Raw genomic sequence first — 26215 nt, forward strand, 5'->3', positions numbered from 1 at the left:
TCTCCCCTTGGCGTGGCATCTTTGCCTCCATTGTATTGTATTGTCCCACTTTCATCTGGACCCATCAGATGCCCGGCACTGCGTTGTTGCTAGTGTCATGATGGAGGTGCATCCTGCTGCGATGGGGAAGAGGGAGAGGAGAAAGAGGAGAGGAGGAGGAGGAGGAGGAGGTGGAGGAGGACGGCAGTCTGGCTGGCAGGCAGAGGAATCTCCAGTTGAACAAGGAGCTCTGTGTTATTGATTAGGGAGCTGAGGTGTTGGGAGACAAGTCGTTGAAGAAGAGTGTGAGCTGTGAAAGGCATGTTTCTTTTTTTTGGGGGGGGGGGGGGGGGTAAAAATCAAACACACAACCCTTCTCTGATTACCGGCATGGTGCTGCATTAGGCTTACATTGGGGGCTCAACAGGAAAATGGATTTCTTTAAAAAGCTCCTTAATACATAAATCATGACCTCTGGGGTCACAGCGAGGGTTTAGGAGGTCCGATCAATAACAAAGCTAATGCAAGCTTGTTCTAGCTGGTTTGTGGTGCAGAGAGACCTCTAAATGTTGTTCTTGGAAGTACCTTACAAGTCGCCTAAGACGGACGGATAATCACTTTGTAGAAAGTTTGTTTTATGACATTTTCAGCTCCCGTTGAGAAGAACGCCTTACTTTAGTGTGTTTTTCAGCGAGCTGCAATAGATTCCTTTGAACAGCTGTCCGTCTGTGCTATGCCTATGTGATAGCAATTGTTATCTTTTCCCTTGCTCTGAGACTGCTTGTATTTATGCCGGTTGACACAGTGGCAGTGGGGTTGAGATTGCAGGCTTGTTTTGCACATGAGGAAGGATAGCATTAGCGCTGAGATAATGGCGCTGTGTATTGTTCGCCGGCCGTGTGGAAGTGGTGGGACAGGATCTATTAGATGCAGGCCCATTTCCCTCCAACTGACTCTTAACAGTCCCCACAAACATTAGATAAAGAGCCTAGCCTCAAGCCTTTGTAATTTGTTTGTATTTTTCTGCTTAATGTACTTTGCTCAATCTTGTTTAGTGATGATGGAAGCTGATAGCCTTATCTTGCCTTGCCAAGGGCATGAGCCACTACCACTGCTTGGTTGAACATTGTTCCATTGAAGAACGTGTATGTGTTTATGGTGTTTTTCTGATTTTATTTTGATGGTTGCTGTACCGAGGGTGTAAATAGAGGTTATTTGCATTTGAACTATTGGTTAATATGTTTTTTTTTATGGATTGATGTAAATAGACCATCATAAAAAAATTGTACTGTCGGAATTTCTCTATTGTTTGTGTGTAATTTGTGATTTTTTTCCTTGCGTGTTTTGTCCGTTTGTCTTAAACGCGGATTTCCATTTTTGAAACAGCTGCTACTTTTAATCAGAAGGCGTCAATTTGAACATGTCCGCACTGTGACAATTTCAAGTTAATCTGAAAATGTGACCTTATAGTTCTCCACTTGAGTTCTGGAAGGTTATTTTTACTCTACAGTCGCTTAGGAGTGTAACGGATGATGCAACTGTTAAAGACAACAGAAGTGAAAGATGAGGGTTGACTTGCAGTAAATAATACCTTTTAAACTCACCAGTATCAACAGCTAAATCAGACTCAATAATGTCTGTCTTAGAACAGACGACTGAGGAATGGTGCTAAGTCTTTCAACTCCCTGCCATTCATCTACTCCAAAATTAAGAGGGGTTTGGTGTTTTTTTGTTTTTTTTTTACCATTCCCCACAAGAAATACAGTATTCGGGGCAGGCCCCCTAACCTCCCGCAGCTTAAGTCATAACTAGCCGTAGAAAAACACTGTCTGGAGTCTGGAGAGTGGGTTAAACCAGCATCACTGCTATATTTTCTTCTCGTCTCTCTCAGGGGAAGGAATGGGGTAGGAGTTGGTGGGGGATGTCATGATGTCTGTAGAAGCTTTGGAGCATAGAGGACAGGATAGCCAAGAGCCTGGAACCTGACCTCACCAGAAAAACATTTACATTTTGTACTGTCTGTGTGTGTGTGTGTGTGTGTGTGTGTGTGTGTGTGTGTGTATGTTTGTGCATTGCTGTGTGTATATACATGGACATTAGTACATGTGCGCACATACTCCCCATGTAGACGAGGTGGTTGTTATGGACTATGAAAAGCAACTGACATAGTTTACGTCTCTGCGGCATGAGACTCCGTCTTTGATTCTGTCCTCTCCACTTTTTGGAAGCAGCTTCCTGTCTCAGACACTCAAATGCTCTTACCTCAGCCTCGTGGGAATGTTGTTGTTGTTGTGACACAGCTGGCACTGTGACTTTGTCTCATGCCCGACGGAGAGTGATGTTTATTGGAACACCTTATCCTTTGAATGGTGAGAGGCAAGACCCTAAATGCTTAGAGGAAGTTTCATGATTTTATGTTCTCCAAAAATAAAAAAAAATAAAGGAATCCCAGATGACTTGACTGTCTGAGAGTAGAGGCAGAGACTGACAATTCGAAAGCCAGTAATAACTAAACTTGCATGCCTGAATCGCAAGTATTCATGGACATACATCGATAAATGACCTTATGTCTCCCTGCTGCTTCCCAACATTTAGTTTTCCACGCGAGCTGATATGGAAAGCCTCCTTGTCCTTGGACTGCTGAAACTAGGGCTTTGTGCTTGCTTTGGCCAAGGCCCTCTCCCTGCGTACCCGACGACTGGCTGGGTCTGTGTTTACGTAACCATATATATCGGAGAGGAAACTCGTGAAACGTTAATCTCTCTACTTTTTAACCCTGATGAATTTCTACATTTTCCAGCTGTGCAGCATGGCATATTTATGCTCAGGCTCTATCGCTGAAAACAGCTCTGTCATTGTGAATGAATCACTGTCCAAGACTAAAGAGGGAGAGAGAGGGAGAGGAAGGGAGGGAGAAACAGAGAGAGTATATTTGTATGTGTGTGTGTGTGTGTAAACTTCAAGAATCTGTATAAATTCAAGTGCAGCCATGAAAATCTGCACTAGTACCTCTGTGGATAAAATCTACTGCTTCTTTGTCATTCGTCTGTGGACACACACCAGTGCACATAAGCCTGTCTATTGTCACGTTTCTCTTGGTTGATGAGCGTCATTCACTCATCACGTTGATGACACAATGTTCCGATGTCATGTCCTCTGTTGGCTGGTCACATCTGCCCCATTGGAGGACAGTACTTTCCCCTTTTTCGGCTTCCTCTCAGGCCTTCTTGTTACTGTGACCTGCATCGTCTTTGGAACCCGTCGGGGCTATATGGGTTCATGAGCAGCTGGCTTTGTGAGTCCTTTTTGTTTTTCTTATTCCACCACTCTCTGTGGCTGAAGAATGACACGTGGTGAGTCATCATGCCTGCCCATCCACAAGCACAAAGGAAGAGCCCGTCTTTCAGCAGCTGCTTCAAACAGACAGCCCCACCAATTTACCAAGGGGAATGTCTCTGAAAGCCTTTCTGAACAAAGTTTCAGCTGATGTTTGTTTTACAAAGATGTTCTTTAAGCCTGCCTGTCCAACTGTTGCTTTATTTTGATGGATCAGACATTGTACGCACTGTTTGAGCCTCAGCATAATAGGTTAGTGGTATATTATATTTTGAGCATTGGGTGTAACTTAAAATATTGGAATTGGTTTGTTTCCATGTTCATCCAGCCCTTTTCACATGCTATCCCTCCTTTACTAACTCTTGGTGTCACCTTGGAGTGTAACCGTCTTTCAGAATAATATTGAGAATGCTCATTTAAAACAAATAAGCAGGGTCTCCTCCTGCATGGCGCACACTAAGCTTCCTGTCTGTTCGGCACGTCTGAGTTGTCAAAACAGCCTAACACGCCCCAGGACTATGTCCGCATCACATTAAACACAATCACTTGACCCTGGCTGGCCCTAGTCCCTGTACCACATCTACTTGAGCTGCCACAACAGGGTCCAACCCCCTCTCCGTGTTCCCACCATGTAGAGGAACAGGAGAGAACAATCCCATTAAATTACAACAAGGCCAGAGCTGATCTAATGGAGAGAACATCAGAATCATGTCGTGTTCAGTCACTTACATGATGGATCCTGGAAGAAAGGGCGGGGTGATGAAGACAAGGAGGAAGGGATAGAAGGCTGTGGGCTTGGAAGTAGTGTCACTATGACAGCGCGGACGCGGCGATGCGGTGGTACCTCGGTGTCCTTGAGCAAATTCCGTCGACCACTTAAATTAATTTCTTTACTTTGCTTTTTCCCCGCCTCCATGCCGCCACACAAGCATATAGGAGGCTGTAACACAATAGAAAGTACATATCAGCTAAATATGGGATTTGTTAAAGGAAATACAGTATGTGACCTTTGTGATAGTCGAAATCTGTCAGCTTTTTCTTCCTGGTTGTCAGATAAAGCTAAAGAAGGCATTTTTTTTTTAGAAACCCGCCATTTTGCAGAATGGTTCTTTGTATTGTAAGGGTGCATAATTAAGCTCTCATTGTGACAGCCATTGACAGCGAGCTAATGAGGGTTCTGATATATTCCATATGAATATGAATATTGAATTTTTAATATTTTATGGCTTTCTAATTGCCTTGAATGCTGGTAATGGGTTTGACTGTTGAATATTACCCAGGCTGAATGTGTGGCATGCGTAAGTACCTTTTCAAAGTGATAGCTCTTTAAAAAAAAAAAAAGCTGCATTCTCAAGTTGAATTCTTTGTTTTATGATTGCCTTGTATTGTATGCATCTTGGGGGCAGACATATCTCCACTGAGGGGCATGTCTGTGACTGTGAATACATTTGAACCACTGTTTTACTCCCTTACTAAGACAAATGTATATATAATTACAAAGTATATCACATACACTACCTTGATATAGAGTTTAATGGCTGTATCGTTTCTTTGTAGAGCATGTCTGCTGGCTTTAATCTTCCACACAGCTGACATCTTAATAACTCAGCCCTCTCCATCCATTTCCATGGGAGACATCCGGATGTGGGGGAAGGATTAGTTTAATGAATTTGACAATTAGTAACAGAAGTTAATGACTGCATGGGGCTAAGTACCCTGATGGACATGGCTGGGGGGACTGAGGGTTTCCATTGCTCTGGGCCATAGATCCTCATTAATAGCTTTTCTGCCTGCCGGAGAGGGCAGGGGAAGCCAGGCCAAGGCTTTGTTTAACCTGCCCCTGATCAGGCTGCAGGGGAGTTGCACTGTTGCACAATGATGTGCTAGAATTAGTCCCGCTCTGGGCATGAGTTAATACAGGGCCTCGGGTCCTGGATCAGGTGAAGCTTCCTTTAATGAACTAGGGTCATTAAATGTTGAAAAAAAGAAAAGTGACATGGAGTCGGTGCTGGGAGGGAGCGCTGTCTTCGCATCTTGTGCCAAGAGTCATGAAGAAAGAAAAAGTGGTTTGCGGGTGACGGGAGTCCTGATGACCTCTGCCTTGATTTATCATTAAGGTAGCTTCTAACCCAGATCCCACCTCTAAGGTAGTCAAAACATCATTTAGCCAGATAGCTCTCATAAAGATTTTATTATTATTTATTATTATACTGTTCTTCATGAGCTACCTTGTAGCTTTGTCAAGTCTTCCCACTATAAAACATTTTGATAAATTTTTCAGCGACCATAAAATCAAAGTTTGTGTATTTTATGGCGTCATGAATACACGTGGAACATAATATCCATCAATTCAAATTCAGATTTTTACACATACTGTATATATTTATACGCACGCACGCACATACACACGCGTCTTCATAATAATTTATCCTACCTTTCCCACAGCAGATGAGAAAATATGTCTAGAATTTATAAAATGATGTCCAGAGCAGCATTAGCTGCCCCCTAATTCCTGTCTGTCTCCTGGTGATAGCTGAAATAGCGACAAAAACACAAACTCATCCAAAAATAATTGTTTTTCCAAAGCGGTGTGCCAAAACCTCTCGTAGTGAGAGACTCCATTGAAAAACTCCATTGAAAGAGGATGTGAGAGAAATTTGTGCTGAGAATGCCTGGGTAACATAAGGCTGCATGATGTCATGTAATGGCTAAATATAGTATATATAATGTATACAGAGAGAGAGAGAGAGAGAGAGGAGATGGAGAGGCTCAAATGGAAGATATTTTCGCTGTTGCTCTGACGCTTTCTCCCTCTGTCAGAGTGAGTCTGGTCCTGTCAGAATTAAAACCAATTTGGTGTTGATGTAGCCCTCTTCTTCAACGCTCTCATTCCTATCTCTTTTTTTCCCCTCTCCTCTCTCCGCTCTCTCCCCATTCCACTATGTACCTCCTAATTTGCCTCTTTAGGAAGTGACAATTGCATTTAGGAAAAAGGTTATCATTGTATTATAAAAGAGTGCTGGCCCTGAGGCTTACCCAGAATTACATGACACTGCCTGCAGCCCCCTTGGGTCTGTGCTGGGTTGAAATGTTATCAGTCTGACTTAATTACTGTCACCAAGCAGCTGCAGCATTGACTATAATGTATATTCTCGGGTTGGATGTGTTGGGTAGATATTAAAACTTGAGTACTGAATCGTTCCTGAAATCTCTTGATGATTAACTTTAGGTCAAAGAGTTAAATTCTAGCCGTGTACTTGTCTCTGTGCGTTTAGCTTCGCCTTTATACCTCACGTCCTTTGCTGCACAGTAAACACCACACACATACATGCATGCAGCCACACACACACACAGCACATCCTTTATCTGATTAGCTGGCACGCCTACATGGAGCTGTGTGTGTGTGTGTGTGTGTGTGTGTGTATGTGTGCGTGCAGCACAGTGCGTCGCAGCTTAGTGTCAGGCCCCAGGCAGGGCATGGATTTCATTTAGGAATGTATCAAAGGTTTACACGCTGTTCGCTTTAATCAGCATGTTTATCAGGCAGAGAAAAATTGCAGGAAGGGACCACAGGGAGAAGGAGGGGAAGGGGGGGTTATCTTAAGGACCAGTAGCCAGGGAAATTGATAATGGCTACAAGGTAATTTACTGGAGACTTGTGCATCCCTCCACTGCCTCTACCCTTGCCTCTCATTCTAATTACAGCCCATGTAATGTTCTAATGAATCTGCAGGTGTGTGTCTGTCTGCAGAGGAGGGGCATGTAGGTGGAGTCGAGGGATATGCGCGGCTCTCGCGTCCATGTGCATGTAAATGTTTGCGCGTGTCACTCCGGATCGAGCCTGTTTTTTTGTGTAAAGAAGATTGAACGCATCTCAAGGCTGTGTCAGTATCTGTCGAGTGCATAATTGTCTCACTGTTTCTGAAATATGAATATGAAAGGCAATTAGATTACCCCTCAGTAATATTAAAGCTACATGACACACACAACACACAGTGCTCCACTGATACTTTGAGTTGTCACCGCGGTCCTCCTCTTCCAACTGGGTGCAGAGAGGATAGAAGCTACGGCCAAACACATTCATCTTTCATGCACAATACATTCCCGATAATGTTTGGATTCTGACTTTAGTGGAACTTCTGCATGCAGTCTCGCCTCACACATGCACATAAACACTCACGTTTACTCACATAGGTACACAAACCTCCAGGGGATATGGGCTGGACAATAATGGACCTTGGATGAGTGTAAACATCCCCGCAGGACTGTGGTCCCGGGAAAGGACGAGCTGTCCGAATCCACCATCTTTGTCTGTTGCGCACTTTGTGTCTCTATGTGTTTTGTATGGTTTTGTTCAGACGACACTTTGAGATACCATTGTACTGTAGGTTGAGCAAAGGTTATTTTGACCCATAGCACAGTGACATCACGTCACTTGGAAATACAATGAAAAATGCAAGAAATCATTGTGGTAAGGCTGACTTTTTTTCCCTCCTCCCCACAGGAAAAGCAGGCTGTCGAGGGAGTGTCAGTAGGGGCCATTCTCTCTGATTACCAGAGGGTCCGTGTGGAAAATGTGTAAGTCAAACATACAAACGCACTCATGATCTTGAACACACTTTCGCAAAGTACACACACACACACACACACGCACACTGTGTTTAGGCCCATGAACTCTCTCACAGTGATACATGCTCTGCGGTCCACTGAAGAAAAAGAATATGCTCTCTGTAAAGTTTAAAAAAAAACACACATGCAAACACACCCAAACACTGTTATGCAAGTTGTTAAAGACATTTTAATTAATACTGATGAGATTGCTTTCTTATAATATATCTTTATGTTGTTTTATTCTTACCTTTTTTTTTGTCCATTTCTCTTTCCCTTAAAGAGACTAATCATCCTGTCACAGAGAAGCTCCGTTTTACTACCAAATCCTTATTATTTATATTGAGTAATGGATTTGTTTGCAGACATTTTGGGTCAGTTTGTTTAGTTTGTTTTTCATTTGAGTTCATGTGACAAACAAGACCCAGTTGAAGATGAAGTTTTGAGCCCTGACAGTGGTGTCAGGTATGTGCTGTGGACCTATCAGGGTGGCAGCCTCCCCTGAAAACGGAGAAGGTGTCCGGCCTAGCCGGCTTTGAAGTTTTTCTGGAGCTGGCAAAGATTCAGTATTAACCACTTTACGTCTACAACCCGCTCCCGCTTTTGCCTTTTCACCTGTTCCCCAGATGTTTGCGGCTAGGTTTGCAGCCCCTGGCCTACCTGTGGCGCCGGGACCAAGAGTCCTTGCTCTCTGAGATGATATCATCTGACCTCCATGCTATCCTCATCAAAGTCGCAGCCTGTGGTGAGTTTTTTTTTTCCCCCCACTCTTTTGTGTCTCAGGCAGCTGGCAAGCAGTCTGTTGTCCCCTTCCCTCTGCTCACTCTTTTTACTCTCTCTTCACTCTCTCATAGGTGCCATGTTGCTTGAATAGTGTATAGCACAGGGTCTGAAAGGACAGAATTTGAATAAATGTGAGGTAGGAGGAGGCAAGGAGGAGGTGGCACCACAGCAAAAAAAAAAAAGAGAGAGACAAGCAAAGTAATGCCCTAATCATTAATCTGTGGCTTAGCAGCAGTGTCGAGACTTGTGCCAGCGGCAAAGGTATTGAAGCAGAGAACAATATGAAAAGATAAGAAGCACGGAGGGAGGAGGTGCGAGGGGAAATTTGCGGTGGTATTAGGTGGGTGGGAAGGGGGAGGGAGCAGGCAGGGTTTGCCAGTTGAGAAATAATCACAGGTGATTACCCTGAACGTTAATGCAACCTGTCAATAAGCAACACATGTCACCGTTGTGTGTGTGTGTGAGAAACGCAGCATTTCCAGTTCATGCATAGCTCAGAATACATGGTCCATGAAGCAGAGATTAAAATCTGGTATCTCTCATTTATGTTTTTTCAACCGCTTCAGCGTTTAAGGGAGAGGTTAATGCGGTGTCATCTGCTCTCTGCTCGCCTGTTTTGGAGCCCGAGGACAGGAGGATTGGATTACTGCATAACAGGAGAGAGTGAAAAAAAAAAAAAAAAAACTTTTCTTCTTCTTTTCTCTGGTACATGATGTTAAGATTCCTACCTGTATCTACTTGACAGACGGCGCAGCCGGATCCCCTTTGACGGTGCCAGTGAAAAATGATAATTATGGCCACAAATGGTTCTTTTTGCTCTCAAACTACTCACGGCGATAGATCATCGTGTAGACATTGTTTACGTGTGCTTAAGTGCTTGTTGTCACCTTTGGTGGCAATCAATTGAAAAGGAGTCCACGGCTGACTGATGACCCGCAGAGATGAGCGGTCGCGATATTCTGCATATCTTTCAACACCGCTCAAATAACCTCGCATGAAATACACATGTCGAGCCATTTATCTTCGGTACTTTACTTACTGCACTCGTTTGTCATTTGCAGTGGCTTCATGATGAAGGACCTGTTGGCAATAAATAACTTGTCACATGGCCCACATTGGCAGGATCATGTCAGAATTCATGTTGACTACATCTTGTTTTCTGAGGGATCACAGTTGTTGTTGTTAACTAGTCTAAATTAATTTGTATCGCCACTTAGATCCTAGATACGATCTCAGTTTTTGTTTAGTCGTAATTCATCAGCTCAAAGTCAGATTGCAACTCCGGAATAATGGAAAATTAAAAACCCTGCACCCCGGCTACCTCTGCCAAGGTTTCTTCTTTAAACACAACTATGTCTGAGAGCAAATTCTTCACATGTTTTGAAAGATTATAATTAGAAAGGAAAATCACCTCAGGTGCCTGTGTGTGTGTGTGTGTGTGTGTGTGTGTGTGTGTGTGTGTGTGTGTGTGTGTGTGTATCCTGGCCTCTCCTCTGTAGGTGTTTATGTGTGCGTGTGTGTTTTGGCTACAGGTGAAAAGAAAAGATCTTATCAGCCCTGACTCCTCACCTGCCCCGCGGCAGTTGTAATTAGAAAGGAGAGAATTAAATAGGAGTGCAAGAAGTGCCCGAGGCATTTTAGGCAGAACTCATATAATTGCAGCTTTGGTTGGAGCAGTTCTGAGCTGTGAGGTGTGCTGTTTAGGGCAGATTGGGTGACAGAAGGGCATACCTGGTGGCCTTTGGTGTTTGTGTGTGTGTGTGTGTGTGTGTGTGTGTGTGAGAGAGAGAATAAGTGAGAGAGTTTGAGGGATTTTCTTGTGCAGACCTTATTAGAAGAAGAAGAATTCACAGGGCAGAGGTTAAGTCTGCATCTGAACTTGCAGGCAATGCAGCTTATCTTATTCTATAGTAGCATGCAATAGTGGGCTGTGAATAGAAAGACGTCACTCAAGATGAATATTCCTCCATTAGCTACTCAAAAGACTTCTTGGAATTAACAGTGAATGGATGAGAGATATATTATCTTTCTCATGGGAGGATTTTGTTCTTGATGACAAATCCCTGTAGTGAACAGGCAGCTGTCCAAATGTAGGATGAGCAGCTAAGTGAATCCCCCTGCAAGTGATCATTTGTGTCCTGATGGCAGACTAAAACCACAAAAGAGATAAGGAAGGAAGATTTGATTTTCTGATGTTGCCAAACTGGTTAAATCCAGCAATTTGAGTGTAAGCCTCTGAATGGCAGAAAACACTTCTAATTAGACAAAAAAAAAAATGAAAAAGAAGAAGAAGAAAAAGCATTTTGCTCAAGAGGGAATTGCATATTTTTGTTTGGGAACAGTCGCCTTGTAATACAATATCTCTCGCATGATAATTGGCAATTCCACAAGCTATAATTAAATATTCATGTAATTAGGTAATTGATTGATTAGTGCAGGTGTATAAGAGGGCAAAGGTTCAGCAGTTAATTGGTCCTCAGCTCCGGAGATAATTGGCATGCATGAAATGAAGGTCTATCCACAGGAAAACCTTTCATCACTTTATGATCTTTTAGCCTTCACATAAACATGAGGGGAATTTGTGTCAAAAATTTACTTTCACTGATCACCTCACTGTCTCAGGACATTGGATCTAATTTAATATATACTTAAAAGACGATTAATGTTCAAAGCCGTCATGGACATTTTACTGACCCGTGTTTCATTGTGGACGGCGGTGAATTACAATCATGGTTCAATTGCCCACACTGTACATTAAGGACTGTTTGATCTGATGTGGCATATACAGTAGATAATGTTTTATAAAGAAACAACACTATAAAAAGACAGTAGTGCAAGATTAGAGGACAATTATCAGGATTCAGGTGCTATATGATACTGCATTGTCTGTCCCTGCTGAAAGACAAGATGCCATTTACATTTAAGGTGAACTGTTGTCTAATTTTAAATGAATAATTCTTACCTGTGAGGAGCTACAGTGAAAGGCATGGCTTCTGATTTTTATATTTTTATATAATTGGGCTCGTTTGTAAATTCAGTTATAGGCAAATAACATTCATTTACATTCAGGTTAGGTTGGTCAATTTAAAGAAACCAAATGCAGGGAATCAGACTTTACTTTTCAAGCTGAATCGAGGTACAAGTGTTTACTTTGTGTTAAAATAAATAGTGAAAAATCACATTTTGTAACTGTCATAACTATATATTTATCTAACACCCAGATGTATTCAGTTTACTATCACATGAAAAATGTTGCCAGTCCTCACAGGCTCTGGCTTGAGAAATGATTGAGAGAAGATTTGTCCGTCCATCCGTCCATCGTCCATTTATCTGAGATCGGGTCGCGGGTGAGGAGATTAGTCTCTAATCAAAAGAGATGCTAATTAGTTTCCTGTCACTCGTCTAACTGATGAATACATTCATTGCTCCAAATCTAATGTTCATGAATCTGTCAAATGATCAAGTTTCCACTTTTTTGTAACTTGTGGAATTTTGTATTACACAAAAAAGGTGAAGTGAAAATCAATGCCTTCCTTGCTACTCACTGATCAAGGTTCAGATGAAACACCTCTTATCCTGCAGTGTTAAGAATGAAAGCCAAATAAAGGTGAAGTTAACATGTCCAATTCAGTGTGGATGCAAGCATGCTTAGTTTTTGCTTTTGATTTGTGGGACTGAAGAAATTGTAGCGCGGTGTGATCACTACACAACCCTCGCTGCCTATTATTCTGTTCACAGACACTGCATTTCAGATAAGAGTCTGACAAATTTCACATCTAACCTTATCATCATTTGTGCCTCCTTCCCCTTCTGTCTTGGTTTCCGTTCTGCAGTTCTCCGTCTCTTGCAAAGATTAGGCGATAGCGAACAGCCATTGTTTTGTCTTTTGAGAGCTTCGTTTAAAGGCTGCTGCAGCTCACTTGTAAGGAGGAGATGCTTATTTTATCCATTTAAAGGCTAAAATGTTACACATCATGAATCCAATTTTCTCTGCCTTTTCTCTCTGTGAAGGCAGGGATTAAAGCCGAGCTGTCAACTGGCACGCCACAGTATCTACAATCTCCCGGCTTTTAATTTAGCATTAGACTCAGTAAGCAAAAAAAAAAAAAAAAAGAAAGAAAGAAAGAAAACAAGCAGTTCCAATTAAATAGGTAAGTCACTGCTGTGGGTTTACATCAACCTCTTCAGGGTAGAAAAGGCCAATCATGATCGTTTAAAAGAATCAGTGCAGAAGTGTGCTCTGTAAGTAATTGCCATTGACTTCTAGGTAGAAGGTAGAAGTAGTCTCGTATTTTCTCCTCAGAAGTTAGATTTTTCTGATCTGGGAATTTTTGCCTTCGGGTTCAAGAATTGAAAATTGACATTAAATTCAATCAAGGTCTTTCCTGATTTTCGTTGAAAGCTGTCTACAATGTGGCAAACTTATATTGTGTTGTGTTGAATTCTATTTTTGATTGTCTAAATGGCGTTCAGTTTTCCTGGCGGACTTTTTATTCCTGACTAATTTCAGTGCTTAAAATGTCGACTAGGTTTTTTTTTTTAAATAAATAAAAAAATGCTTTCTCTCATTACTGGACCCCCTAGCTTTAAACTCCACTGGATTTGATTGGAGTTTTATTGAATGATGCAAGGTAAAAGGCGCTTTTAAAGGAGACCCATTCCTCTCGGTCTCTCTTAGGGAAACTCCTCTCTCTCAGAAGAACAGTCTTGCTGTCGCTGGCAAACGAACTAATGGCTGCTTCTAGTGGGCTTATTTGGGTTTAATGTGCCATAATGAGGTTAGGTAATTGGGTTTAGGTCAAGTTGTAAAACAGCTTCAGAGGAGGCAGAGATGAGAAGATCATGTAAATGAGTGGTGTTAGATCGCGGGAACGCTCACAACCGGTGGCTACTCGAAGACTCCTTGACGCAGGTATTATACAAGCGGAAGCTCATTCCACCTATCCTCCTCTCCTCCTCTCCAAATGGTTACACTAACCTTAAGCCAGCCACGAACATCAATTAAGAAAACACTCATACAAGTGCTAAGTGGTCTTAGGAGAAATGCCTCCACATTAATGCCATCGTTACTTTATCACTCACTCCTGTCTTCCTCCATGTCCATTGTCCTCTCCCATCCTTGTAAATATCAAATCATGTATCATATATTATTTAAGAGCAGGGAAGTTAATTAACATGTTTAAAAAATGTGCCATCCCCTCAGCAATTTGGAGCCAATTATTAAAATTTGTTAAAAGGCATGACTAATTAAAGAGGATATTTAAATGGGATTGAATTTTAATGCTTTTTTTTTTTCTCCCTCCTTATTACCTTTGTGGCAGGGTTGAGATGAGAGGATGTTAAGATTAGATATTCTCTCACTAATTAAGACCACAGATCCCCTGGGAAGAGAGTAAGAGGCTGCTCATTCTCTCCCTTCACACTCTCTAGCCTCCCTCCCTCCCTCCATCCTTCCCTCCACTGTGGCCCTTCGTCCCTCCCCGGTAGTGCGGGACCACCGGGGCCTGGAGGAGAGACACAGCTGGGATTAGCGATGAACTCAGGATGGGATGCGACGTCATTCCTTCACCTCTCCTTCTCCTTGGCTCTCGTCTCCCATCCATTGCTCCCCATGGGGCCCGCCGATGACACATTAACCTTTGAGGCTGTCACGGCCATGAGGAAAGAGATTCTCACATTACAATTAACTTTGTTCCTTTAATTAAACACATGAATGTGCCGATGAAGGCGGCCACGCGACGCCTCAGAATAGAGGAGCTATATTAGAGTTTCTGAGAAATTATTAGAGGCAATCGGCAATGTCTTTTCAATTGCGATGGCATAAGTGCCACAACTGCACATCAACCAATAGGTCATCACTAACTTGTGAATGATTATGTCACTCAGTTAACAGGCAACCAGAGGATGGATGAAAAAATGGAAAAGGTTGAAGGCAATACTCTGCCAGTGCTTTTTTTTTACTGTGATCACCGTAGCAACAAGAACATACAATGACATGGTTTGGTATTTCCTAAAATCTTTTAACTTTAATTTTTTTTAACTGAAAAACAGAGTCCTAATATTTCTGAGAGTATGATCTATATTACAACTTTTCTGTGTAATGTCTGAATCTGAATATTGTAATAGCAAAATTCTGCTTTTACTGTATTTGATAATAGAAATCTATTTGTTGTTTTTGTGTGTGTGGTGGGGTGGGGCTGAGGACCAGTTAGCCCCCCCCCCCCCCCCCACACACACCCACACACCACCCTTCTCTTCCCCTCCTTCTATTCTCTCCCATGCCTGTGAGTCACTTCCATGGACCATTTCAGGGGAAGGGGAGGGAAAAGGCAAATAAACAAGATCTCTTTCCAAAGTTTATGTTCTCAAAGGGAACCAAATGAGGGGGCAGCAGGCGAGGGGATGTGGGGGGTCTGTGGCCAGCAATTGAAAACTGTTACCCTTACCCGGAGAGATCTGTGTACACTACTTGCAAAGTCAAACAAATAGATCCAGGGTGCAGGTTTACGTGTGTGTTTGTGTGACTGCCCCGTAAACCTCCCTGCCTGTCATCTTCAATCACTGTTCTCTGTTTCTGATCAGACCTCTCCCTCTCTCTCTCTCTTTACATGTGTGTGTCTGTGTGCAACGGTGTGTGTGTGTGTGTTTTTCTGTCTTTGTGCATATTTCCCACGTGGGTGCCAGGCCTGGATCCAGAGAAGCACTTAGGAAAACCTCTGGCTGACATGGAGCTCTATCTGAAACAGGTCACTGACTGGTAGATACTCCTTGCTGAAGTGCTTCCATGTATATATTTTTTTTATTTTACATATCGGAAGAAAATCAGTACCACCAGCTATATTCATGTACTTTTTGTATTTTGTATTTTGTGATTATTCAAATTTGTGTGGGCTGTGAGACTTTTTTTGTAAAGCAGATTTTTCTGTGTCCTTCCCTCAAGAGAAGATGAGATATTCAAGCTTTTTTGAACATGGAGACACTCCACAATTAATTACCTACTACTATTATTTAACTAGTTGTGTTTAAATGTAATTAAAACATCTATCTGTATGTGAATGTGTTATTTTTTACTGATTAGCTCTCGCAGAAGTATGGAGTCCATATATGTGGAGAAGGAGGTGAATATGAAACTTTCACCCTTGACTGTCCTCTCTTCAAAAAGAAGATTGTTATGTAAGTAAAACACAATCAACTCAAAAATGCTGTTCTTAGATACACTTTCTTTTACACTTTTGCTTTGCAGAGTTGTTGTCAGTCCATAGAAGGTTGTTTTTTTTTCCTCTTCTTTTTGTGCGTTTGTGCAGTGATGCAGCAGAGACGGTGATCCACTCAGCAGATGCCTTTGCTCCAGTTGGCTACTTGCGCTTCACAGAGATGCACACCGAGAATAAAGACAGTGTGAGTCAAGCTTCTGAAGGAATCCATGAGTATACGTAACTCGTTCCACAAGTAAGATCAATGCTGTTCGAAGCGCAATCGATAGTTTTTACAACAAAAGTTTGAGCGGCTTTTGGGGTTGATTGCTCTCAAACCACTTGGAGGGCAAAACAAATACAAGAACAAAACCCTTTGGTGTCTGATAACTTTGTTGAGGAGAGGAGAAACACAGCACTTTAGGGGAGAGTTCAGATCAACCTCCACGGGGCCAATCTCTCTCCCGCACTCTGTTGCTCTGGGTCTCTCCCTTCATCCCTCGCACTTTCTCCTCTAGCCCCACATGGCCTACTTTGACGTGTGCAATATTCACTGCAGCCTGAAACCAGGCCCAGCTTAATAAACATGTCCGCTCACATTAAGGCACTTTGCATTCAGGTAGCTGGCTTAGCAGACCCAAGCAGGGGTTGCAGAGACTCAGTGGGAAATGTGTATTAGAAGGAGCTGAATGAGGCTTCACAGACTAGAAGGGTGTCACCATGAAATATTCTACTTCACTTGCAAGGGCAGAAAACTTAAATTACGGTTAAGACACTTTGTTGGATTGATGTGTTGTTTTAAATGACTCCAGTGCGCGTTGTCTGTTTTAATGAAACACCTACGAGGTGATGCTTAAAATGTATAACGGTACACCATAGTGATCAGAGTGTCACCATGTCATACAATATTGTGTTTTGTATACGTGTGAGGGAGTGTGTTTGCAGTCTTGTGTGTTTGTGTCTGCGTATTGGTTGGGGGCTGGGACTGTTATGGACAAAAAAACATGCCCCCATCCCACAACCTTCATGACCCTGCAGCCTCTCTCCCTACAGCTATATTTTTTTTTTTTACTCCCACCCCCCCTATATTTCTGGTGGAAGAGCAGGGAGATCTGTGAGGGGTGGCGTGTGGAGGGTGGGGGCAGGCGACCAGGGAAGAACCTGCCCTGGTTCGGCCTTCTGAAGCTCTTCTTGTCAGGGTGACAGATCTGCGGTGACATCAGCACTAGAGGAAACTACACCGGGCTCAGGGGGTGGGGATGGACCACCATCATTTGCCCCTCCGTTAATGCTACTCAAGCTATTTTCCTGCTGGCCAGGAGAGAGGGGCTGAAGTGTAATTAATTTGATTATCATATGGGCTAATGCGGTTGACAGCAGATGACGGGGGGGGGTGGGTGAATGAGCGTTGGGTGCAGCGAGAGGGGCTTTTGAGGAAATATGAAATATATATTTAAATGTGTGACACCCTTCAGGATTTGGCAGGTAATATGTATGCCTTAGAGAATAGTCGTCATTTGTTATTTAAAGAAGTAGCAGAGTGTTGTGTAAGGGAGAAGGAGAAAAAAAACCCAGGTGAAATCCAAATCATGTGTCTTGAGTTTTGACTGACAGCCGGCATGATTGAATCTGCGATATCAGAACACACTACTCTCCGGTCGCCTGAACCGCGAATATGTTTGCATAGTTGTTTCATATTCATTCACCTTGAAGATATATGTGTCTGGGCCCTTGTCATGAGAGAATGACAAAACACGGCCCGCGCGGTGGGGTATTTGAAAAGGTTGGCTAATTATACAGCATTTTGTCTGTCTATGCAAAAGGCTCAGTGCTCTTTGGTGGGCATTTGGCCTGATGTATTCCCTGTGGTGCCTCCTCGTAGGATGCGGTGGCGAGAGCTTTGCCCCATGGTAGTTGTCCTTGCCAGAATGCCATTGACAAGATGACTGAGGAGGTGGAATATGCTGATCAAGCTGAAGACAACAAGCAAGAATTTACATCAAGTGGTGACCTTAGTTGTCAGCAGGGCCACGGTGAGATTCATTTATTGTGATGCATGCTCGAGTGTGCATGTTGTGTAGTGTGTACGCCTGCATGTATGGGTGTGTCAGATGATATGTGTGTGTGTGTGTGTGTGTCGAATGCTCCCTGAATGTGTGTCACGCGGCCGGCTTGATGATGCTTGCATTTTTGAGTGATTGTTTGATAAGAGCTGTCGCTTTAAAAGTGTATTTGTGTCAGACTCTGAATTTGTCTCCCCTTTGACATTTACCACCTATTCATGAGTTCACTCTTATATAGTATGTGTCGTCCTGGTTGTAAATGAAGACAAATATGATATGATATGTTTATTTTTATGGCTGGTGGGCTACAATGAGAAGCTCTTAGACCCAATGTGGCCCTTCTGGAGTTTGCATGTTCCCCTGTTTGTGTGGCTAATTCCCTGTGCCCTGCCTTCCTCCCACTGTCCAAAAACATGCAGATTGGTGTGTTTGATTGGAGACCGTTATGGTATAGATATATGGCATATGGCATAGATAATTGATGGATGGATGAATATATTTTTTGTGTATCCTGAAAACCTAACTTATCACATCTCTTTCCACAGATCTCCCTCCGTCCTGCTCACCTAGAAGCTCCACGGGCTATCAGTGGCTCAGTGGCATCAATGGCCTACAGAGCCAGGTTCCTGGAGTCCAAGGCCAAACGTCCGCAGCTTTCACAGAGTTGCAAAGTGAGGGGAAAGTGTGAGAGAGAAAGTACAAGAGATTAAACACTTACCTGTGTATGAAAATGTAGCGTACCAGAACTGCAGAGATGCCTTTTTAAATGTCTCTACATTGAGGAAAAACACAAAGATCAATTTTGTTTGTTTGCCCCTCTGAAATTGCTGAAGACAAAAGCACGCAGAACGACACACACACACACACACACACACACACACACACACGCGCGTGTGCATAAACAGAGCTGTAACATGTCTTCTTTTTTTTTGATCAAATAATAATAAAAAAAAATCAGATTTGATCAAAGGGAGGTGATAAAGAATTCCTTTGTCCAGGGGTGATTTAAGCACCTCTGTGGAACACATTCTGTAACACGGCGCTACATTATTCTAGCCCTAAAAAAACCAATACGGAGAATGAGATTGGAAAATCTTCCTGGTCCTTTGGGTGTCTTTGTTTCTCCTTGCTTTTTTAGCTAAACACATGAGGGGGTGTGGCGAAACTTAAAAAGTCGCTCCATATTGAACAATGCCTGTCAACCCCAGCAGGCAAAACCCTGTGTGTCAGAGGCTCCATCTGTCACAAGAATGGCTGAGTTGGCCACCAAACAAGGACAAGAATTTTAACCCAAACCAGGCGTCTTTTAAAAAAAACAAAAACAAAAAAAACACTCACACACATACATACTGTGAATCATGTTGGGTGGGGTATCACTTTTGCCCTGCAGATGTTTAAAAGTGCGTGCTTTTGCAGCGTATCTCAGTCTTTTTTGATGGAGAAAGAGGAGCGAAAGATGAAAAGCATATTTAATGTTTATGGTGGTGCTCAGCTGAACAGCCTTCACAGTGCAGAGACAATATTAAACAAGTTAATATTTAATGAACAACCTCTTTGTATGAAGTAGTCTGAGACGCTGATGTTGGCAAAGGAAAAACAAACTTGAAGCCCTTTCAAATGATTGTAGGGAGAACTGCTTGGAGCCCTTTTTTTTTTGGTGTGTTTGGACCCAAAGCTTGCAGTGTGCACACACATTGTTCAAGACTTTAAAAAGAGGGGACAGACACCACCACTATTTCAAAGCAGTCTCAATGGATTCAGTGTCCTTAAAATATCAACATAAACGGTGATAATGTGCAAATGACTATTAAAATGACTGTCAATATTTACAGGTGCACAGCAGCTGTAGGCTTGGCAGTGTAATGTGATCCCAAACTGCTCCTAAATATACAAAACAACCCCCTCAACAAATATCTGTACACTAACTGTGATTGCAGGAGTATTTGTCCAATGTAATTTTATCAAATAAATAAAAAATAAACATAGAAGTTGGAAGGTTTATTCAGGGAAAACATTAATTTAGTATCAGAAGGTCCAGTTGAGTCAAACCGTTACAGTAACATGGTCTGTAGTGGGCCACAAACATACCATTTTGCAATTTTCTCACACACAAAACGCTTTTATGGTTAGTTTTCATAAAATGTTGTGAACAAACGCCTATTGAAGAAGACATATTGTGTTATATTCAGCGCGTTGCTTTTTTGCTCAGGTCAGTTGGACAGCAGAGGTTGGACGATGAAGGACATTATCCTAGTTCACCTGTATGTAAGCAGTATGGAAGACTTTGGTCCAGTCAACACTGTTTATAAAAAACACTTTGGCATAAACCCTCCCGCAAGGTAAAGGTGGAAAACAACACACACACACACACACACACACACACTATGCGTCTGTATTGCTATGTCCGCCTTAAAAAGCATTTCACCCCTTTCATTTCATATTCCACCCTCGTCTTCTAGGGTGTGTGTCCAGGCCACTTTGCCTGCCGGTCTGCTGCTGCAGATGGACTGTCTACTCCATGACTGGACTGAGCCCCCACAGGAAGGCTGCTTCCACCAGAGAGAGGCCATGCATGTCCAGAGCCTGTCCCACTGGGCCCCGGCCAACATTGGGCCTTACAGCCAGAGCGTCAGGGTAAGACTCCATGGTCCACAACGGGGGGAGGTGACGGGTACATTTCTGACAGGTTTTATTCGATGGCATTGGGTATTATATTTAATGGAGTCATTTTTGTGAGGTTGCAACTATTACTTTTCCGTCACGGGATTAAATGATTATTTGGTTTTGGCATTAACTAATTTATACAGTAGGTACATTTCCATCCACATGTTTTCTTGCACTTTGTGCAAATAAAAATGTAATTTGTGGAAGAAGCAGAGGACTGGAGGAATACCAGAGTTTATAGCGAATGATAAATATCTCTAGGAATTCTTATGACGCAAACTGTACTCTCTCAGATTCCGTGCAGTGGTTTGGTGTGTGTCTGCGTTTCTTTCTGTTGTTGTATAACGGCATGCATGCATGCAGATGGACGTGATTGTTCTGTGTGATAGTTTGTTCGCGTTACTACTTTTGTGTGTGCATGTAAATATGGATCCACGTTATAGTGGGCAGTATGTAACCAATTTTTTGCACTTGTTTGTAAAGCCACGACTCCAACTTCTTTCATATTGTTTAAAACCCCCGAAAGAATGTGGAATTCAAAGGCAGAGCAGAGGAAGTGTGGGCCGCGGTTGCACGGTTGGCTTGGTGTTTTGTTTATCCAGTGTGTATTGTATGGGATTACGCTTGTCAAGGTACTGTCAACAAGGATAGTGTCCATCTCCTCCGCACTGTCCTTGATCCTGCAGCCAAATCCTTCTATGAGTGAGAACATGTGTGGATTAGCCATTTGTTTCGAGCTTGACGGCATATCTCACCAGTGTGTCACTGAAGCTCAGAAGATCTTGTGCAGTTTAGATTCCTGGGACGTACCCTACAGAGTCAGGTTTGCTTTTAACGTGCCAGCAGTGTTTGATTTCCCCAATAGAGTCTCATTGAGACATGAAATTAAAGTCAGCTGTGGGCATGTGCTATTGCATCTGGAAAACACTCTAATCTCTCATCCCTCTAATGATCATTCATATCCAAAGTAATTTGGGAAAACAACGAGAGGGGGCTTTCTTGCTCAGAGCAGTGCACAGCATTTCATATGACCCCGTCATCTCTCAGTGTGTCTTCTCCTCCACGCTACAATGACTTAATTTGATCAAAAATGTATTAACAACTCGTCACTGCAGCCAGAGATTTTTACATATTGATACAATTACCCCCTTGCTGTGAGCGAGCACGCGGTGCCACCGCTCCTCTCACCATTTCTACGTTGCCTCAGTCCTAATGACAATTTTCCTTGGTGACTGTTGCCATGTGACACCCCCCCCCCCCCCCCCCCCCCCCCCCGACAACAACAGAGACTGAAAAACTGCTGTTTGAGACCAAATAACCTGAAGCCTACCAAATACACAGTCTGTGGACGAGAATAACTAATTAAAAGAGGCAAAGAGTGGAACTTGTAATAATTAAATCTTCTGTGAATAACTTTTGGGGTTTTTTGGTTGTTGATGTTAATATTCTGCCTCAGTTTGGTCTTCATGAACACAACGGATCTAACATTATTTGTGTCCGTCATGAGAAAATGAGCTGTGTCAAGCAACACTGTCTGACCTGACTGAGGGAGCATTTGTGTGTATACAGTGGCAGTGCAGGGTCACTTCTGTAACTTTTCATGGGTTCTTGTGTTGTTTATGAGCACAATGTTGCCGTTAGTGAATCACAGAATCCTGTATGCAGCAGGGGAATCTAACTGGGCAACATGAGATCAAAACACTGCTATACTAAGAAATACAGAGCGAGTCATGTAGCGCTGATATATAAGCTGATATTTAAATGTTATGCACTGCAACTTTAAAGGATGAATTACAGGAGGTTTCATGATTACTTCTTAAAGGGGGATTTGTGATGGGAAGAGGAAATAACTGGCAATTGATGGCGCTCTGTATCATGGTAAGAGGTAGACTGAGTTACTAGGCCGATATTTGTTATTTTTTAATAATTGGTGAGGACAATAATTAGTCATTAGTGGGTCTGTTGTTACACATTACACATTTTTGTTTGAATTATTTTGTGTATCATTTGTAATTATAAACATTATTATAGTTTATCAGATGGAGGAAAAACTACAAAATCAGTCCAAGAATATCTGCATCATGGTTTCCATCGCTTGCATCATTGACTTCAGTAATGCATGATGCATTACCTTCTTGTTTGTTAATGAGATAAAACATGGTGTGTGGTACCTGTGTGTATCGTATAGCTGTATATTGATTAATGTCTCTTCCAGTTGTAAACAGTGTATTCATTTGGACGAGTGTCCAGTGTGTTTAAAGTGACCACGTGGCCACTGACGGGACTTGGCACGTTGGTCCTGCGGTATTCGACCGCGATCGTTGTCTACAGTGAAGCGTTGTCGTGGTGACGGCGGGGAGAAGCAGTAGCATTAGAGATTGGCAAGCGATGGATGCTGGATCTTCACATTCATTCCATCTGTTCATCTACTTTCTGTCTGGCTTGTCATGTCTCTCGGCTTCACCTCTTGGGAATGGCAAGCTGACTGAATGTCAACTTGGCCTGGCAGACTGACAGATTCAAATCTGACTTGGTTTAAAGAATGATTTACCCTTTATAATGTCAAATCTGAATGTCCTCTTGGTGCATTTAATGTTAATGTATAATGGATAATGTGGTGGTGGTTCAGATAAAACACAAGCTGGACTTTCTTGTTGAATCAAAGTTTTTGCGACTAATTGTTTTGTTTTGCTAGTTATATTTCAGTTGGATCTCATGCAAATTTCTCGTATTATTTTAAAAACAAATATCCTAATCGAATTGAGGCATAAAAATGTCACTCTTTTATTGCGTTAATAATTTTATTAAAAAATTCCCTTAGGTATCCTGTTGCTTTTGTCGTTGCACAAATATTGAAACAAATTATAGTGCTGTGCTTTTAAAGGACATAAAAGTTATTACTGCACTTTTTTGGCAGTTGTTTTTCATAAGAAGCTTTTAAACAATTCAGTTTAATTTGCATAATTGCGAAATAAAAGAGTATAATAATGAAAAAAAGAGTGTGAACCAGTTTCTGTAGCAGCAAAGTCTTGCATTTTTACAGAGAAATCCATTTGTTCTAATAACAGATGATTACGCTTATCAGTTGCCAGGTGGAAAAAATTGACATATCAATTACGAAAGTCAGAGTTAACAACTGGAGTAGGATTTCTTTCATCCACGTCTATTTGAATCGGCGCTACCTGCTCTTGTCATATTCCCTTTGGATTTTCATTTACAAATGCAAACACGATAGTCAAACCAAGTTTGAGTAGAGAGACTATCGGCTGAACGGTTGTGAAACATCTCCTCTTTCTTGTTAAGGTAAGTGGCTCACCCCTGGGATATTTGCCGGGAAATAATACTCACTTATCAGATTCTGTGCGCTCTGTTTGGGGAGCTGACTGCGCTCGCCTCGGGTTGCTGGTGAATGCTAACCCCTTGCTTCATTGCCCCTAATCGTGAGTGACAGTCAATATTGTGGAAGACTCGTCTTGCACTAGCCCCATGATAGGATTTGCATTGGATTTTGAAAATTGTCAAAGTGGACTGTGAGGTATCAGCGCAAAGTGGAGCCGACATTGCCAATTAACATTAAAGGGAGTGGTGTACAGAGGGGGTGCGAGAATTTGAATAATCTTCTTACAGGAGTCAAAATGTCTGAAAACAATGAGTCAAACTTTGTCTGACCTTCTTGATTGAGAGTTCAGAGGTCAGGCTGAAGCGTAGTTCAGTCAGACCACACATGGAGCGTCAAAGAGAGGGGATTTTTCGACTGTTCATTTAAAGCTACTTTATGATTTGGTGTTGTATACATCATCACAGATGCTTTTTGAGCCTGCAATAAAAGAAATCCCCAAACTAATTTGAAACACCGCACAAAATATACATCTTTCAAAGTATCATCCCTCACCTGTCGTTTGAGAATAAATACTGCATTTTTGTAGGAGAACAACTAGTGCATGAGTTAATGAAGGTGAAGATAGCAGACTCACCAGGCCGACGGCTCAATACGAGCGTGGCGGTGGAGAAAACAGAAATTTTAGTGACGAATAGGAGAAATGAAGCTAAGAACTTTAGTTTTATAGTTTGTTGTTCTCACACAGAATGTTTCACTACTATAAAAGACCCAGCTTGCACAATTCAACACCCCCCACCTCCACCACAACCACATCAAACACCCCCCCCCCCCCCACTCCTCACCTCCCCAAACTTCCTCAGCCTCCATCTAGAGAATATATCTACCTCAATTACCACAGCAGAGTAATTAGCCAAAAAACTGTGTGTGTGCGTCTATCTACGCCCAGGGAAGTATTCATGCAGCACGAACAGATTAATTAGGACATTTAACTTCATTTCTAATACAACAAAATTAATCCCATAAAATATGAAGCATCTCGGAGGAGGTGCCTGTCAGCATCTGACGCCTCTCCCCTGTTTGCCATAATCTATTAAAACCTTGCTTTTATCTCACCTCTCCCTGTCATACTTTATGGATTTTTTCATAAACACGGCCCATACTTCATAAATGTCTCAATTTTCTAGTCTATTAACATTACTTTAAAAGCGCCTGATAAAAGAGGCGGCCATGCGTGAAATAATGCACCAATAATACGAAATGCTGGAGGCTAGAACAGTAGGGGCGGCTCTCCGGCGCGCGCGCGCTCAGACAATGCGAGGGACGTTATCAACTTTAATAAAAAGAACAAATGATCACTTCCAACGAAGGAGGAGGGAAGATGGGGCATGGGGAAGGGGGCGGGGCCAGGAGGAGAACAGTTGTTGAGTAATTGAGATGATGAAAAATTAGGTCTTGAAGGCTCAGCAGTGTGAGCAGTCATGAGACTGAAGGATTCTTAAAATTACAGCGTTCTCCGGCACGTGTAGTTACTTGCTTGGAGTTGCAAAGGAGGATGTCAACACAGTTTTGTTTTTGTTTCATTTCACTGAAGGCTCAGCTCTAATAGGCTGGCTGTTTTCTTTCCTCAGTGCCCGAATCCTGTGCAATGAGTCGAAGCTTTTGTCTGGAGAGAGTCAGAAAGGTTTTTGACTGACAGTCAAGCTTCACCTCAGAGCCTTTCCCCAGTGAGCTTTGATTCAGTTCCTGTCTCTGAAGATCACTGGAGTCTCTCTCTGTTGGCTTTTACTCATCCTACGCAAACACTGGGGTCAACTGTCTTCACTTGAACCGGACACACGCGAAACACGCTGATCAAACCCTGGGAAGACCTTACCACAGTGGCATGTCGGCTGTATGCCCCGAGGCCAGGTCTTACTAAGACACACACACACACACACACACACACACACACACACACACACCTGTGTGCTCATTGTGCTCGGCTCCGGCTGTATAAAAAGTCTGGTCGGGTCATTGAAATGAGTTGCAGCTGACTCACTGTAACACGCTCATAATTGACGGAACGGGCTTGTAGCACTCACGGCACATTCAGTGGCATGCAAATAGATAAAGACTTATGCAAAGACAAACACATTGTGTTTACTCATTATCTCAAACCGCAGTGCGATTAACACCTAAACATTTGTTGACAAAACCATGACGTGTGTGCATAATACCTCCCCGTTCAAGATGTGTGTCTGCGTTGACAA

At 42.5% G+C, this 26215-nt stretch overlaps 1 protein-coding gene across 1 annotated transcript in view; it reads left to right on the forward strand.

The window, feature by feature from the left end:
• Window positions 1-26215, forward strand: part of dph6 (diphthamine biosynthesis 6) — a 54795-nt gene that overhangs the window by 6442 nt on the left and 22138 nt on the right. Inside the window, exons 4-12 of the mRNA XM_058615997.1 lie at window positions 7820-7893; window positions 8550-8668; window positions 15391-15452; window positions 15785-15879; window positions 16011-16104; window positions 17782-17932; window positions 18508-18633; window positions 20172-20301; window positions 20422-20596. Of these exons, the coding sequence (XP_058471980.1) occupies window positions 7820-7893; window positions 8550-8668; window positions 15391-15452; window positions 15785-15879; window positions 16011-16104; window positions 17782-17932; window positions 18508-18633; window positions 20172-20301; window positions 20422-20596 (1026 nt within the window). The remainder of the gene's footprint in view (window positions 1-7819; window positions 7894-8549; window positions 8669-15390; window positions 15453-15784; window positions 15880-16010; window positions 16105-17781; window positions 17933-18507; window positions 18634-20171; window positions 20302-20421; window positions 20597-26215) is intronic.

This window comes from Solea solea, chromosome 18 (genome assembly GCF_958295425.1).
Source record: "Solea solea chromosome 18, fSolSol10.1, whole genome shotgun sequence".
Lineage (NCBI taxonomy): Eukaryota > Metazoa > Chordata > Actinopteri > Pleuronectiformes > Soleidae > Solea > Solea solea.